At 42.6% G+C, this 17,964-nt stretch overlaps 1 protein-coding gene across 2 annotated transcripts in view; it reads right to left on the reverse strand.

The window, feature by feature from the left end:
• The window catches only part of LOC111147370 (oxysterol binding protein like 3), a 175,113-nt gene that overhangs the window by 22,580 nt on the left and 134,569 nt on the right, over nt 1-17,964 (reverse strand). For both annotated transcript variants that reach the window (XM_022503375.1, XM_022503374.1), the window contains 4 exons: nt 15,499-15,633; nt 14,484-14,577; nt 9,863-10,113; nt 6,746-6,883 (listed from right to left, as the gene is read on the reverse strand). In XM_022503375.1, coding sequence (XP_022359083.1) covers nt 6,746-6,883; nt 9,863-10,113; nt 14,484-14,577; nt 15,499-15,633 — 618 coding nt within the window. The remainder of the gene's footprint in view (nt 1-6,745; nt 6,884-9,862; nt 10,114-14,483; nt 14,578-15,498; nt 15,634-17,964) is intronic.

Below are 17,964 nucleotides of genomic sequence, written 5' to 3' on the forward strand. Positions count from 1 at the left end.
CTATAAGATCTATAAGGCTCATACCACTGGTTTTGCAAACAAAAAGATGACACATGAAATTATAGGATCTTGTGCTGGTATGAAGTGGGCAGGGACTAAAATTTAGCCATTTTTCATGAGTAGTATTTCCATTTAGTCATCATGGTGACCTTGACCTCATGTCTTCATTAGTCTTATTTTATACATTAGGAAACAAAGAACCTCTCCAATGCTACATGGTTAATTGGGGGTGGCTTTAAATCAAGGTCCTCTGATTTCAAATCCAGTGTTTTCCTTTATGTCCCGGCTGTGTCTCTATGGCCGCTTTCAAAGCTGGGCTCTGGTCCTCCCCAAAGCCTCCACACACAGTTAAGATCCCATTGCATGGATATTTAGACAAAGAATCTTCTGAGTCTGAACTTCCAATTTCTCTGAGTCTCATTTACGTCATTGTAAAATGAGGTCTGAGGGTCTCTCTGACTTCACAACGCTCTAAATCTAATTCTCAGTGTCTCTTCAAATCCCAGCACCAGCGGATGTCAGCCAATTGGGAAAAGATTATACTAAGACTTTGACGAACTCGAAGGCCCATTGAAAGGGGGTAATTCAAGGCTCATGACTTAATTTTTGTTGACGGCAATCTTTCTAAAATCTACTGGAACAGAGAATGACGAGCACAATATAACCTTAGTGTTGGATTTGGTTGAGTTTCTATTCTCGTTACATCTTAACCCAGATGTAACTCAGAAAGTTATTTGATTTTGAGTCTGAACTGACCCAGCCCTGAAGGAGACAGTGTCTGTCAGCTTACAGGGTAAATCCAGTTTAGACGGATTTCTAGCATCCCTCTCTGCTTCTCCTCTCCATCCCAAATCAGAGCAATCTCTAACTGGTAAAGATCCCCAAACATTCGGGAATTTAGTATATATGGTCCTTACTGTTCAGGTATTTTTATGTAGCTTTCTTTCTACAAGCCCAAAGTCAGTGAGTTCCCCTACTAGTTGAGAATTCCTGTCATTTATTTGTATCTCTCAAGACTTTCTTACCCTGACCTGACATTTTTTATTTGTTTTAAATGTACTTTATATAAGAGGTGAGTGGTATGGGGAGAAGCAGATGAAAAATTTGCGTATTTGTGAGTATATCTTTTTCAGATTTAGAAGAGTCTCCCTTAAATACATCACTTCTGCAGCTGCCCGAAGACCTAACTATAGAGTCTACCTAGTCCCTGGCTCGCCTCCAACCTCAAAGGACAGCTTGTAGGAGAGAGGACGAATGCCAGGTGAGAAATCATGCAGGCGCAGGAGTGTTCATCGTTCACTGACTGCCTCTGATGTGTCCGGAGCTGTCCTAATCCCTGGGGATAGAAAGCATTCTGGTGCAGAAGTGGGCGAGATAGATAAGGAAATAAAGAAATAGATAACATAGATAAAGAAATTTGTCAGTAGTAACAGGTGTTAAGGAGAAGAATGCAAGACATGAGGATGGGAGGATGGTAAGTGGGAGTGCTATTCCAGACAGGACAGTAGGGGCAGGACACTCTACCATGAAATCCTCTGGGGCTAGGAGAAATAAGGAAGTGCACCGCATGGAAAACCGGGAGAAGTGCATCAGAGGGAGAGGACACGAGCACTGCTTAGGGCTAGCCAACGCTCTGTATGTTTTAAGAGAGGCAGAAGGCCAGTGCAGCTGACACTGAATGAGTAGAGGTGGGAGAGGTATCCTCTCCGGGGCTAGTATCTTGGCGGGGAGGGGAGAAGGCTTTGTGGGGCCATGGCCAGGACTTTGGATTTTATCCCAAGTGACAGGGGAAATCATTGGAGGGTGTTGAGCAGGTGTTGCTCCTGTTTTGAAGCAATCACTCTGGCTTTTAGGTGAGAAACTGGCTATGGAAACAAGAGACCAGCTAATGAGTCTACTGCAATGATCCTAGTCATTGATTACCTTGGTTTGGGCTTGGAGGCCAACACCAGTGGGGGAGCCAGTGAAAATTGCTGGCTGTGGAAGGAAGGCTTCTGAAGGAAGACCCCAGGATTTGCTGATCAATAGGATATGGATTCTAAGAAAACCCTATTAAGGATGATGCCAAAGTTGCTGGCCTGATTTTGGGGGGAGAAGGCAGTTGCCAATTATTTTCTCTTCCTGCATGTTCAGGATTCATCACTTTGTTTGACAAGCCTATGGCTTCTTTTCAAAAGCAGAAACAAAACACACATTAAATGATAACTTGACCCAGAAGTGGAGAACACTGGTTTAGCAGCCTTGGATTTGATCCATCGTTAGTTCTCTTTGGACAGCCTGAATTTCCCTTCTGAAAACCTCTTTAAATAAGATGCCACTTTAATCAGTAGTGACAAACTCTGCCTGCTAATAGATAAAAGAGCTATTTTATTGTGAGTGAGCACGCAGGGAGAGAAGTGATAAGCATGGTACTTATAAGTCCGTCCAAGAATGTATGTTCATAGTTCTCGTGATGAGTAACAGAAAAGCAAGGAGGGCCGAGGCCAGGGAGCAAAGGGAAAAAAAAGACTTCATTTGAGTCTTTTATGGGTTAGTGACTGCCAATAACTCCATTTAACTTTTCAGTCCTAAACTCTAAACAGCACGTGGCTGGGGGAGGGGATCCAAGGAGAGTAAATGGTTAGAATGGCCCCAACAGTCATCCGAGAACTGAAGTTCCAGATCACCAGGAATGATCTTTTAGGTAATAGCTTAACTGCACAGCCTTTAGATACCAGACCTTTCCCAAAGGTCTACAAACAGAAGCAGCGCTAACTGAAATCAGTTTTCTGAACCAGTCTCATCTGAACCCGTCTCCGATGACGCTCCAAGCCAGCTGCTTAGCTGTCGGCCAGGCGGCAGGAGAACCAAGTCAGGAAGAACCTGTCGGTAGGACACTTGATCCCTGAGGAGAAAAAGGAAGTCCTGTCTGAATTCCCCCTTTTCCGAGCTTATTTAGACGGCCAAGGCTGAATCACACAGTTCTTGGCACATCAAAGTCCTCCTCAGAGAAGGTGGTACAGCCGGAGGGTGGAACGCAGGACAGGAATGTTTATGATTTACTCCCAAATGTTGCTTATTCACAAAGGTCACGCCCCAGAGCACAATGGGAGCTGGGCACAAAGTCCTACCTGCGTTTGGTCTAAGTGACAAGGGCAGGCCAAGTCCCAGAGTCTGATCAGCATACGGAGCGCTTTTTTCTCACCAGAAGCCAATGACCCCGGCAGCTCGGAGCACAGTAACTACACCTACGAGAGACCCCAAGACAGGTGAGGGAGGGAGGCCACTGTAGGGAAACAGTGGGCACTGGGAGAGGCGAATGCTCCAGGCCTCAGTTTCCCTGCCTCTGACTCATCCTCACCTCACCTGCCACACAGAGGGTATTTTGAAAATCAAGTAAGAGTCTGTGCGAGTGTGAAAAGCACAAAGGACTCTGAACCTAACTGTTCATTGTTGTGAGGAAAATTTTGAGCAGCCAAGTGCTTCCTCTGGTTTCTGACCGCATGAGTCATTTTGATGGGGCATTTTGGGGTCTTTGGGGTGAGAGACGACACAGAGGAGCAAGCTGGTAGGAGGCCAAACTCTGTGAAGAAGCAATTATTTCAGTGTCTTCAGCCACTGACCACTTCGAACAACCACATCCCCACCCAAACCACAGAACAACACCGTTCAAAGGCTTGGAGTGAAGGATAGATGTAGTTTTTCAAATCTCGAAAACTCCACAGAAGAGCCGAGTTACCCTAGTTTCCTTTCACTGGGGTAAGTGAGTTCCATCAGCATCCTTGTTAAAGTAAAATCCCACCCAAAAGTACTAGTTTGGGAGTCCTACCCAGCTTACATTCAGTACACGCAACTCGCTGTAGAGAGGTACCAGAAGGCAAAGCAGGCCCCGAGCTCTGAAAGCCGACGTGTAGCGCCCGCACGTAATGCATTGCTGGGAGCCGCGTGCTGTCTCCCTCAAGGCAGAACATCTCCCGGGCCAGGAGCAGGAAGAGCCGCGCTGGCAGGTACCAACATGCAACCCACCAAGCAGCCCAGCATGCTCTGTCAGTGTGTCTAAGTCTAAGAAATTAGACATAGACGGTCTTTGTGCTCAGTGAGTCAGCGGGTCGGCATAAATGAGGCTGGGAGAGGGAGCGCAGGAGGCTGAGCTGATGTGTCTCCTGGGGGCCCTGCCCTAAACCCCTACCACTCCTGGGGCCGTGGGCAGCTGAGCACCTCGAATTCAACAGCCGCCTCTCCTTCTCATTCTATGCTCACCCGGTGATGAAATTCTGGTTCCCAAGTCATCTGTGTATGGGGAGAGGGATGCCTGGTCTTGTGACCAAAACCTGCGGGTCCCCAGGTCAGGCTTACTCTTTACAGCAAATGCACAGAATGGCGTTCTAGTTTATAGACCGGTTTCTTAAAGGCTTAGCTAAGGCGACTCTGTCCTTGAGAGACTCTTCCGTTCCTGGGTGTCCTCAAAGAACCAGCTCTCTGAGGCCCTGAGGCTTAAATTCTAGGCAGATGATGGGGCTCCAGCATGATGGGGACTGGTGAGCCCACATGGCTGACTGTCTGTTAGAGACTCGCCAGGGACAGTCTGCCTGCTTCAAACCCCTTGAATTATACACCTTATTTACTATTCTTAACATGGCGCAGTTAAAAGCATTTTCAAAAAGTTGCCCTCAAGATGAGAGCAACAGCCAAGTGCAGAACGTTCACTGTCTTCCGTGGGAGTATTTTATACCTCAGTGTAGCCCTTCGCCCGAGCCATACGGCAGCCTAGGGGTTCAGCATTATAATTCCTGTTTTAGAGAGAAAGACGCTGTTGAGGCTCAGAAAGTTTAAGTAGCTTATCCAAGGCCACACACAGAAGAAGTGCTGGGGTTAGGGTATGAAAGCAGGTCTCCATTACACCTGCACACCCTATACTGCTAACAATGGCCAGATCTCTTTCTTGCTTATTTCCTGGGGATCCATTTCACGGAAGCACAGACTGAGTTATGTAATGCTCTCTCTGTTTTTGTACACACATGTCCAGCAGCTCTGTTTTCTCGCTCCGTGTCACCCTTGGAGGTGTGCAAGCAGGTCCGCCCGCCAGGGGCTCATGGGATGGAAGCTCAGCTTCACGTGAAGCCCACGTTACTACTCTTTCCTTACACCATTCATCCTGTCCTGACTGTCTGCTGTAGTCTGGGCTATTTCGGGCCGTTATTTCCTCACATGAGTGCATATAATGCCATGGTAACCAAATCACATTTTCATTTATTCCCATTCCATTTTAGCTTTGGTATTTAAATAACCCAGTTGAATTTGAATCGAATTATCTTTTCCTTTTAACTACTGATTTAACTCTCACTTCCTCGATATCCATATTTAATTTGTTTTAGCTTCTAACTGGAAACCTACTAAAAATGTACTTTGGGATTGTGGTATATTCCTTTGCCTTTGAATCTTGGAGAACACTGCTTGTCCTTGACAATGAAGACCAGCACCAGCCTCCTAAGTCCCTCAGCTACAGGCCTTTCCACTTCTACCTGCAGGATGAAAATCCATTGACAAAAGGGGCAGAGCAAGATAACAGGAAGGAAAATAACATGCTAGTGTCCCGCCCATTTTCCCTCAGTTTTCCAAGAACTGGGAGGAGAGAAATGTACAGAAGCAAATGTGTTTAATGCTCCCAGGCTGACATTTAGGGATATGCGGAGGGTGGACATGTTGGGTTGTTGTCTTAACTAGAGGTGAGAGGAGTCTCTTTTATTTTCAGTATTAAGACATCCTATTTCAGCTAAACAATCCTTACCAACAGATACTCAGGATGTTCCAGTATCCCACTATTCCAAACCATGGTGTCACGTATCAATCACGACCACAAACACTCCTATCACACTTCACCCTCCACGTATGACACCATGCCGAGCCCGTGGTCGAAGAGTATCTCAATTAATCATCACAAAGCCATCTGAGGTCTGTAACCACTGTCATTATTTCCGCTTTAAAGAGGAAACTGAGGCATAGAGAGGTTAAGCGACTTGCCCAGGGTTACAAACCTGGTGAGAGTCAGAGTTGAGATTTGAACCTAGGCTGACCCCAGAGACCCTGCTCTTTCTTCTCGAATATTGTTATCTTCTAATGCTTATGTGGGAAAGTCTCAACGAACTTCAAGGAATGCAGGCTACATCAGTATAAAGTATGTCCACCCATCAGATGAAAACAGGCACTGCCGGCCCCCAGCCCCCATCCCACTGCCGTCTCCCCGCACCTGGAACAATGCTGGGTAGGTTTTACACGCTCAAGAAATAGTTATTGATTGATTGAATGAATAAATACATGAATGAATGATTCCTCTTAAATAAAATCAAGAACGATGTCTTTCTTTGGTGCTACCCATTTCCATAGTGACGTTCATACCCCAGAAGGACAAGGTCAATGAGTAAGGGTGTACACTTTAAATCTTTAGATCAGTTTGGGCAAATGCTTCACCCTTTGAAATCTGTCTCCCTATGGCTTTACACAGAGGGCACTGTGGATGCCTGCTGTCAAAGGCGGGCGCTGCCTTGCAAGTGCCTTCCTGCTCACAGGGGTGGTCAGGTTTCAGTGGAAGGGAAATGGTTCTTTCCCTTTATGTGTAAATGCACTGTAATTATCTCGGTTGCTTTAAAGCCCGAGAAAGGCAGACAATAAATATTTCAAAAGCACATGTAATGGAAGGCGTGAGTGACTCCTTCAGTGCAAGCCGATATAAAGGGGTACACAACAAACAAAAAGGGTAGATAGCCACCTGCTCTGAAAAAAACTGGAAGCCTTTGTCCTCACGGATACACTCATACGTTTCTCCGAGAACAGGATTAAAGGGCTTGCTCCCAGCTCGGAAGTAGCTAGACGCATATGCTGAGACAGCGAAGGCGGCCACGTACACCTGAGGAGAGGGAGGAAAGAACTTTATTATTTCTTTAACAAACAAACATTTTTTTAAACAAACAAAGACACAAACACAACAAATTTCTCCCTTGATGGTTTATTTTGGAAAGCCAACAATTTATCTCTGGTTTAGAGACAACCAAACCAACTTTGGTTTAAAGTGGCAGGTTTAAATAAAGTTCATTTTGGCCCAGAGACAAACAAAGCAAACATTTGCAAATGGCCCATCTGTCCTAATGTCAGTTGGTAGAGGCTTTCAAGAGGATGATATTTATCAAGTGAGCTCCTCTGTTCTTGAGCTGTTCAGCCAAGTCCAGTAGCTCTAACCTGATAATAATCCTAATTCTCAGGAAGGAGAGAGAAAAAAACATTAAAGGAGCCAAACTCCCCTCAGAATTCAGGAAAAGCAACCATTCCTAACTAGATACTGTGGAAACCTACAAACTCATTCCGACAAAAGAAAATCTGTGGGGCGCCTGGGTGGCTCAGTGGGTTAAAGCCTCTGCCTTTGGCTCAGGTCATGATCCCAGGGTCCTGGGATCAAGCCCCACATCGGGCTCTCAGCTCAGCGGGGAGCCTGCATTCTCCTCTCTGCCTCTCTGTGATCTCCGTCTGTCAAATAAATAAATAAAATCTTAAAAAAAAAAAAAAAGAAAAAAAAAAAAGAAAATCTGTGATAGCAATTTCCTGAGTTTTCTGTAACAAACCACAGGACAGAACACAGTGCCTTTGAAAGAATCTGGCTTTTCTGGGAGGAAAAATGAAAAATCAAAAGGCAAAGGCAGGACAGGCTATAGATAAACATGAAATAAGCACTCTCTGTGACGCTCTCAGCATTTTTATTAGTTCTCCTTTCAGGCCACCAAAAAGACACATTATTTTTCTAGTCTTTTTTGGGGAGGGGCGAGTACACAACATTGAACCTAGGTAGTGATAGCAACTTCCCCTTTCTACCAGTGAGTAACAATCTCAAGGCCTCCCCTTCCCAGCACACTCCAGGAGGTTTCTTATACTGGGGGAGAAAGCTGAGCGCCTTTCATAAACGTTCACTAGTCACACTACTTTTCTTAAGCCTTTTGCATATAGGACCCACTTTTCCACTCACACTACAGAATACTGTAGAGCATCTGGAGGCTTATAAAAATCAATTCAGTTCGCTCAATTCTGTTTTTGTTCTGGAAATCTGGGGATCTGTGCCTCTCTTTGCATCCCCACATATTGGTTACCTGTTAAACAGGAAGCTCACGCTGTCTATATGGAATGTTGAATAAAGCCTGAATCACCGGCACAATTTAAAATGTAACAGAATCTGGTGTCATTCCTAATGCTGGGGGGAGAAGGGAATGAGGGAGCAGGCACACGGAAGCATCCCCCTCTTAGGCCGGTGACCTGAGAGGGATCCCATGCAGGGGCATGAGCAGACCTACAGAGCAGTGAACAACCCACAGTTATGGTTCTTGTGCAATGCCTTCCTGTCCTTTCCCTTCCAGGTGCATTGTAGTGGAACGCAAAGCCTTCCCTCAAAGTCCTTCTCAAGGTCAAGTCCACCAATCAATCAGCTGACACTCTAAGAGTCTCTAAATTTCTATAAGAATGAAACACCATGAAGAATATTTTCATCTTTAAAGTCAGTCTTTTAAGAAAAGAGCTGTCCACAAATGTTGACTTCCCACACTTGCTTTAGAAGCCATCTGCCTCCCTTTGTTCAGCAGAAATTCTCTAGGAAAGAATAACAAAGAAGATAAAAACACAGAGCAGCTTTTTTCTTCGTCTTATTATCATTAGTTATCAAGAAAGTCTCTTTGACGGAGAAGTCCCTGGAGACCATGGAACAGTGGGATGCATCTCTTGTCCATAGCTCTCTTCATCCACAGAAGATGAAGGGGCATCCATGCCCCTTCATCTTCAAATCACTAATGTAAAGAAGTTTCAGTAAGGGTCAAAACTAGGAAACACTCAGAATTTAGAAAAGAATGATGTCCTCCATCAGCGAGAGAACGACTTAGGGTCAGGTCCACGAAGCCCAGGGAGGTGTGCCAACTCCAATTTAGCCCATGAGCAAATGCCCAGCACAGAGATTGCATTCGGGGGAAGACACTGAGGTCCAGCCACCCATACCAACAATGACCTTACCGTGAAAGCAGGTAACATATGAGGGAGCCGAGAGAGGAAGGGACACTCAATGTCAAAGAACAAAGTCAGCTAGTCACAGAGAGGGCTGATTTGGCCGTCACCCGACCACCAGGGTCCATTCTCTCCACCCCACAAGACAGGGGAAAGATGAGAAACACCTGGGGAACCATTCACTGACCAGCCCATCACTTGATCAGAAGTAATACTGAGTAAAGAACAGAAGGCGAATTTTTCTAAGATAAGCCTTTTTTTTTTCCCTTTCCTTTTCTTTTTTTAACTTACTCTATAGCATCAGAGTAGGGTTGGAACAATCATCTTTCTTATGTAAAAGCCTCCACTATGAATGTTATTTTCAAAACTCTAGTTGATTGTGGGACCATTCCAAGAATAAACAAAGCATTCTCAAGGGAAATATACCCTGGACAGGAAAAACAGCTTGAGAAATTAAATTCTGTCCACCCAGGATAGTAAAAAATAAACATGCAGACAGCCTTCAAAATATGGTTTCCAGTCAGGCATATCGGGACAATCCCTTGGAAGGTTCTGGAGAAAAAGGAAGCGTGACACCTCAGAGCTGAACTACCCAGAGGCACCGTCACAGAGAAGCTCCCCACCAAATGCCAACTTCTGACACATGACTGCAAACCGCTAGGCACAGGGGAACTAGAGGCTGGTGAGACAGGAACCCATCCGCAGAAGAATCCAGACGATGCACAGAGGCACGCCCAGAGCTCTGGCTCAGCTCGGCTTAGCTCTGCTTGGCCGTGGGAAGGGCCTGGGGGCGGCCAGGCTGGGGGGCTGCGGGGGACGACAGGACCACCCAGCGGGAAGGTTAACTCCTCACCATCCTTTCCAAGGCGTTGGGGATCTGGGCGGCCTTGTCCAGGAGCTCGCTGTACTCGAGCTCCTCGCACAGCCGCTGCAGCGTGTTCAGGGGCTCGTTCAGCTCCACGGGCATGGCCACTTTGGACAGGTCCTTCCCGATGTTATTCCGCAGGATGTTCCACAGGCTGACGGCACTGGCGCTGGGACACGGTGCCGGCAAGCAAGTTCTTCGCTTGGACTTGGCTTCTCCGCCGCTTTCGAGCACAGGCCCTGAAAGGGAATTCAGCCCCGTGGTTTCTAGAGGACTTTTTATTATATTACTTTAAAAACCACAGAAATAAAAACCTGACCCAGCAAGTACTCGATTCTACTGTTAATCTCATTTATCTAGGACTGAAAGCCAGAAAATGAAAAGAATGCCGCAGAGCTCGATTAAGCACCGAAAATGACGTGCGCTAAAACCTACAGACTTTATTCATAGGGAGGTCTTCAAGTCCCTTACTCAGAAGCCAGTGCCACAAAGCTTAAATATATTTCGGGTAAAACTGGAAACTGGATTTCTATGCTCGTAGCAGTTACTATCTATACTTTTAAACTCTTCAGGTTTTTTATTTTTATTTATTTATTTTTTTAAGAAGTCTCCATGCCCAGAGTGGAGCCTGACAGAGGGCTTGAATTCCTGACCCAGAGATCAACACCTGAGCAGAAATCAAGAGTCAGATGCCTAACCAATTGAACGACCCAGATGTTCCTAAACTCTTCCAATTTTTTTTAATTTTTATTTTTCAAAGATTTTATTTATTTATTTGACAAACAGATATCACAAGTAGGCAGAGAAGCAGGCAGATAGAGAGGAAGGGAAGCAAGCTCCCTGATGAGCAGCAAGCGGGATGAGGGGCTCGATCCCAGGACCCTGGGATCATGACCTGAGCGGAAGGCAGAGGTTTTAACCCACTGAGCCATCCAGGCACACCGACTCTTCTAATTTTTAGAAAGCACTACAAACTCTGTTTTTTTAAAGACAATCTTTTTTTTTTTAAGATTTTATTATTTTATTTATTTATTTGAAAAAAAGAGAGAGAGAGAGAGATAGACAGCACAAGCCAGGGGAGTGGAAGAAGGAGAAGCAGGGAGCCAATGCTGTCTCCATACCAGGACCCTGGGATCATGACCTGAGCCAAAGGCAGTTGCTTAACCAACGGAGCCACCCAGGCATCCCTGATTAAAAACTCTAAAGCCTTTAAATACCTCTTCAAATTCTGATAACAATAATTGTTTATTACAGAAAAAAATGGTAATGAAAATAAAAGTCTTCCATTAATCTTACTACCTACAAGTAGTAGCTGTTTATATTTTGGAATATTTTCACGTAGTATTTTCTCCAACCACAGAGCTCATATAGCACATCTAGTTTTATGTTCTGCTTATTCCCTTAATTATTTTTCCATGTTATTTAACATTTTTCTAAAATATTATTTATAATGACTGTAAAAGAAATTCCATGCTATGAATATGCCATAATCTACTAAATCATTCCTCTATTATTGGACTTACAGATTTGTTTCAATGTTTTGCTATGAGGCAAAAAAAAAAAAAAAATCCACTAGTGACTATTTATATTCTTAAGATTTGATTATATTTCTGAGTATTTGCTTCGGATATGTAGACATGCAATTACTATGTCAAAGACCATAAACATTTTTAGACATTTGATTTATAGGATCAGATGGCTCCTCAAAAACGCTGCATCAATTTCCTATTTACCAGCAGCACATGGGTGTCCATCTCTTGAGACCTTTCCAGGATTATCATCATTTGTTTTCAATTTTTGGCAAATTTTTGAAATTTGGACAGTGTTATTTCCTTGTTTCAATCTTCATTAAAAAAATTCCTAGGGTGATTTGGAATGCTTTCATAAATACTTCTTTCCTGAATTGTCTGCTTTCCTATTTCTAACCAGGATATATTTCTTTCTTTTTATAGTTGTTTTACAATCAAATCGCTGTTTGGCATTTATCTTTAAATTTAGTCCATGTGGTTCATTGATGAAACAAACACCTGCATCTACCAGTCTTTTCCTTTGTGACACTTGCATTGGCTCAGGCTCTGACATTCTTTTCCCATCCCAACTGAGCCTATTTTCAAACAAAATCTCATCAACATATGAGAAAGGGGCATTTTATCTGCATATATTTATCTATTAAAAAGAAATATTTAACATTTACTCATTGTAAAGCCAATAGCTCTGAATAAAGAGGCTGCTTTGATAAACAGAAAAGTATGAAACTGGGATCATACTTTGCAGTCTCATAGTAACCTAAGAATCCAATTAATTTTTGAATTTAATTGCTTGACATAAGCAAAAATCTGATTTACCCAAGTAAATAGCTGCAAATAAAAGTAATTTTTAAGAAAAGTTTTCCACATCATCTCAAAATATTTTCTCTGATTACACTAACCTAGATTTTGAAACAACACTACATGACGACTATTATCAACAAATAACTAGTATCTATCTAGTTTTTACTCTGGAGCAGCAGGTCTTCAAGCATTTTACATATATTACCTTACATATTTTTATGTATACTTTACATATACCATCTCTTAAGTAATTTGCCCTAGAACACAGTACCAGTGAATGGGAGAGCTGAGGTTAACCAAGAGAATTTGGTCATGAATCCATATTCCTAAGCCTGGAACCTCCCACAACACCCATCATAGTAACAGGGGATCCTAATATTTACCTCCTGATTTGGGGAGGAAAAAAATCAACAGGAAGCACTCTAAATATCTAGCCTTTCCTATGGGCTCAGAAAAATTCTCCTGTCTTAAATTATCAAGAACTGGATTCAGTCCCTATTTCATTTTGTAGGCAAAAGTGTGTCATACGATGCACATGTTATTTCTACATCCAGTCTTTTCAGTAGAGTACTGAGGTTTAGAAGTCTAATCTTCAGTGGAGACAGTTAAACTGGAAGACACCTATTTTTACTTCTAAATACTGCTGAAGAAGAAAGCTGGTTTTGGCCCAGTGTTTGTTCAAGCCAAGGCAATGTGTTGGTCAGCATTCCAGCAAAATGGCTGTGGAACAGGATGGAGTGAACCAGCCCTAGCTTCAATGCTTTTCCTGGCTGATGTCAGCTCAGCACAGCTGTGGTCCTACATTCCAACTATAACCCCTGAACCTTCTAGCCTTGCACTCGCCTTGGCCCCTCCCCAAGGCCTCAAAGAGAATGAGGGCTTCAGTGTTTGTCTGTCGTCCTCATGCATGGCGAAAGTGCCATTTTAGTGTGTGAGCTGTGTGTCAAGGGAATGTGATGTTTCTTCATCTCTCTTTCAATTCACCTCCTTGTTTTTCTAGAAAAACAAATATCTCCCATATTATTGGCTTTCTCCTTTGAACCACTGGTTCTCAGACTTGTCCACCAAAGGGTTCATCTCTCCAGGAACATTTCAAGCAAGATAGAGTGTAATGAGCATCAAACTTCTAGCAGGTCTGATGCTAAAAGGATGTTCTGCTAGAAAATGGTAAAATTACCTGCATTTTTCATGGTCCCCAGAGAGTAGGCTCTTTGGCCTTCAGAGGGCAACTCGTCATCATTGTAATTCACACATACTTACTAACCTGGGAAGCACCAACACAGAAAAAGCACTGACATGGTCCCTCTCCTCTGGATAGATATGAAAAGAGGTGGTGCCCCATGTGTGATACAGACAAACCTCAAGACCCCAACACGTACTGAGTACCAGGACTGCAAACATCTGATGGTAAAGGATCCATGCAGAGAACTGTCCAGAGGGCTGACACCTTCCTAAACAGATGTCAGTCTGCTTCTTCAGCTCCTACATCGGGACTGTTTGGGGAGACACTCGGGTATCCCATGGTACAAAGGAACACTACTTGGGCATCACTTTGCTCTTGGGATCAAGCAGGAATAAAGAAATATCTCAGGACACCTCCCCTCTAGGAGGTAGCAGTTACTTTTACTTTTTGTTGTTGTTGTTACTTTTAAATGTGTTACCTTGAAGAATCTGAGGCTAAATTACCACTTAGAGGGAAGCCTGGGTGGCTCGGACAGTTAAGCGCCTACCTTCAGCTTAGGTCATGATCCTGGAGTCCCAGGATCAAGCCCCATGGGCTTCCTGCTCAGTGGGTAGTCTGCTTTTCCTTCTGCCCTTCACCCTGCTCATGCTTGCTCTCTCTCTCAAATAAATAAATAAAATCTTAAAAATAAATAATAGAATAAATAATAGAATAATAGAATTCCTAAATCATGAAATCATGAAAACCACTAGGTACCTAAAGGCAAAAAGCTATATATTAATATGTTTGCTGAGAGAACATGTAACCATATCAGGGGTATCTGTTGGACTAATTTTTGATATTTATATGATCATTGGTATACATTCACTTTATAAAATAGACATTTTTATGAGCAGACAAATTAACCTGAATGAATACAGTTTTCACACATGAGTGCTGTCTCCCGCCTAGATTACATAAACCTCAAGGGAAGGGAGCATATCTTTTCTTATACAGTATGTGTTACAGTTCAGTGCCTGCAGTAGATACTCTGTATATGCTTGTTAGTATTCTGTGAAGACCCAAGCTTTCAGATATCAAATAATTTACATCTTACCCAAGGTCTGTCTCTCATTTTCTAGGTCATTACTGAGATTGTCTAAGGAAAGGTTATCACTGATGTCACTGACATAGGAGTCATCTTCAGAAATCTATGGGAAAAGAAACATACATTAGAGTAAGAAACAAACCAGATTATCATCACACCTTTACTCCAAATCATCAAACATCTTGAAGCCCACATTATAAACCTCCAGAAATAATTTTGGGTTGTTTTCATAGAGACCCATACACCAGTCTGCCTAGAAGGTGTTCATGATAAACACCTGTTATTAAAATGTTTATACTTTCTTGACCAGTTATCCCAAAGAAAGCATAAGTTAACTTGAGACTATAATATTACAGAAATTCTTATTAATTCACACTGCATTTACACATGTGTTTGCACGGAATGAGTTCTAAATTGTCTTTTAACCATTTGTGAAAGAAAAGAATCTTCTATGAAAATTAAATAAGATTAGTACTTCTATATTAAAGGGGTAAAATTATCAATTTGCATTTTCACAAAGTAATGCCAACTACGATACTTGCTTGTTCAGGAAAGTAAGGTTTTTATGCATCAATTTAAGACAATATTATTATATGTTATAAATGAATTATTACAATAGCCATATTACAAGATTTATCATAATATAATAATGGCATGTTATAAATTAATATTGATAAAGTCACTGATTAAAAAAAACCCAAGATGCTAATTTCAGGCCCTGCGGTAGAAATAAATTACATTATCAAATCGCTAATAGTTAAAATGACTAACAAGTAATTGAAAAGAGGTAGAACAAATCAAGTAACAGAAATGAGGTAATACCCAACACCTTCTACTTTTGCAACCTCTTCCCTCAGGTCTTGTATCTTTTTGTGTGTTTTAGGGTAGGAGTTACAGGAAGATTCTCAGAATGTAATGGTAGAAAGAGGCCATCGAGTTAAATATTTCTAAAGATGGGTATTTACTGAACAAGTAAAGCAACAAAAGAGATTTTGAGGCACCTAACTAAAAACAGGGCTCAAACCTCATTTTCTGAAGAGCTGGGAGATAAAAGAACTTCCTGTGCATCAAAAAACTCGGAAAGGGAGTCAGTGATGGAGAGTCTACTCTCGTTGGAAAGCTGATGGACCAGAGCTCGGCTGTCATCTCTGGAGTTTTCCTAATTGAAACACAAACACAAAATTGCATATAATTAGAAACAGTCTCAAGAGAAGCAAAATAAACAACTGATTTCATTGCACAAGACACAAGGTCACAGGTGCATGCAAACAAGCAGCTCAAAGCAGAGGTCAGCTCCCAGGTTGAGAAGAAGCAAGCCTCACACAAAACAAAATGAGAAACAAAGGTCTCCCCCATATGGGCCCCTCACTTCATAGGCACTATCATTGTTTAGGTACATGCAACAAATCTCAAAGCCAAAGCAGACTGTCCAGGTCAGTCTTCATTCAAGAGGGGGAAAATTCCAACACTCTCTGAATCATATCCTCTTATTCTCTACCACTGCAGGATGTTTCTTTTCATCCTAAAATTTCTTCAGAATTGTACTCAGTGTATGTCCTTGCATGGCTGATTCCGGGCAATGTGCTTTCTTCTGCCACCACGCTCTCCCAGAGGCCAACATGCTGCTTTTGCGGCATGCCTTGATAAATACAGTGTTTTGCCCCAGAAGTGCCCCTGGTGGCAGATCATTCATTATTCATGGATGAATGAGATAAATACTCTTTGTCAGTCTCTCTCTAACACAATGACTCTGAGAGGGAAGGAAACTCCCAATCCCCTTTGTAAGCCTCCCTACAAACAACACCTCGGCATATCATGATTTTCTCATCTTGCATGGCCCTCCCTTCCCGACTTTGCTGGGTCTAAACCTTCCCTCTGGGAAGGACCGAAATACTTTGGGAATGCGCTTTCTAGTCAGTTTGCAACTGCAAATTCAATACAACTCAACAAATTGAACAACTGCTCTATGCTGGCTTTGGGGAGATAGAAGGATGAATAAGACAAGGTTTCCGGCCTGAATGAGCGGCACAGAGAACGCCCCCAACACAGGAGACCAAGACTGTGGAACAGAAAGTACTACAGAAGAGAAGAGGAAGGTGAGATTGATAGATTCTGTTTCAGGCTTTGGCTTAGGGAGGGCTTCACAGAAGAAGTGACACCTGATCGGACCTTGAGGAATGAGAACAGACTAAGGACAAGATGAAGATTCTTTCAAATCCTAGGAGAAGACTTTTGCCCTGAACTTCCCTCCAGCTTACGTTTCTCACGGGGCAGATAAAGGAACTGCTTCTGCATCATTGTGCGTCTGATAAATGAGTCCCAGAATAATCTGGGTAACAAAAGTAAAAGTGGATTATGTCTTTTCCAGAAGTTTTTTCATGAGTTCAGGCTATACTCTTCAGTTTCAAAAACAAATTATATCCAAGATGGGGATGCGATAACAGGCGGCCAAGGCAGATTTTCAAAGTGGTCCCTGTGTGGAATGTTTGCTTCAGGAACACATTTAAATGGCTATCCCCTCCTCATGGATTCTTTCTAAATAGGATACCTGGTCATTCAAAGGTCTTACCTATTTTACTATCTATATAGCCTGTGAAAAGCAAGCTTCTTCTCTGCCCTGAGAGAGATCACTTTAGAATCAACAAGTACCACAGCTGATTACCTTCAAGGGAAAGTCACATCTCCTCAAAAGAGGAGACACCATAGGGAATAACTGAGCTCCTTCAGTGCTCACTGAAACAACAGAATCTTCCTGTCTTGATGTGCCACTGCCATATAAGACTCTAATGATTTATTTACTTGTTCTATTCATTAATTCATTAGTCTCTATCATCCTCCTTCTAGACTGGTGGATCAGGATGGGCTGATCAACAGGGAAAATAATACACCTTGCCCTAGCCCCTTCTGGCATTCCACCCCTCCAGACACTTCCTGTTAATACCCACTGAAAACTCAGTGGGACTACAGCAGCCCCATGCCCCAGCACACTACCCTACAGACACAGGACCATGCTTGTAAATATCAATTTGGACAGTTCAGTTCAACAATCTCCCCACAAGTTTAGAAGGCCTGAATGGTTGTTTATCTATTTTTTACATTGAAAAAAAGATAAACAGAGAAAAGGGAAGGAGAGGAACACTCATAATCCTATCACACTAAAACCACTATAAGCATTTTGATACATTTCTCTCCCAACCTTTTTATACATCTGGTCTTGCTTTGTTTTAAAATAATTGTGTATATGTATGTGTGTGTGCATATCTATAAAACATATATATATATTATATATATATTAAAAACTTTCTCCAAACACTGTACCACAATCATTTTTTAAAAAATAAACATTTATCCTGAGGATAAAAGTAGTTCGTTTTCAAAATAGAAAGTACAGAAAAATGTAAATAAAATATGTATTATTTAAAGCTTCATCAACCAGATGTGGCCCCTATTAGCCTGTTGGTATATTTTTTAATATTAAAATATTTGTGTG

This window comes from Enhydra lutris, unplaced genomic scaffold (genome assembly GCF_002288905.1).
Source record: "Enhydra lutris kenyoni isolate GAN:26980312 unplaced genomic scaffold, ASM228890v2 scaffoldscaffold16, whole genome shotgun sequence".
Classification (NCBI taxonomy): domain Eukaryota; kingdom Metazoa; phylum Chordata; class Mammalia; order Carnivora; family Mustelidae; genus Enhydra; species Enhydra lutris.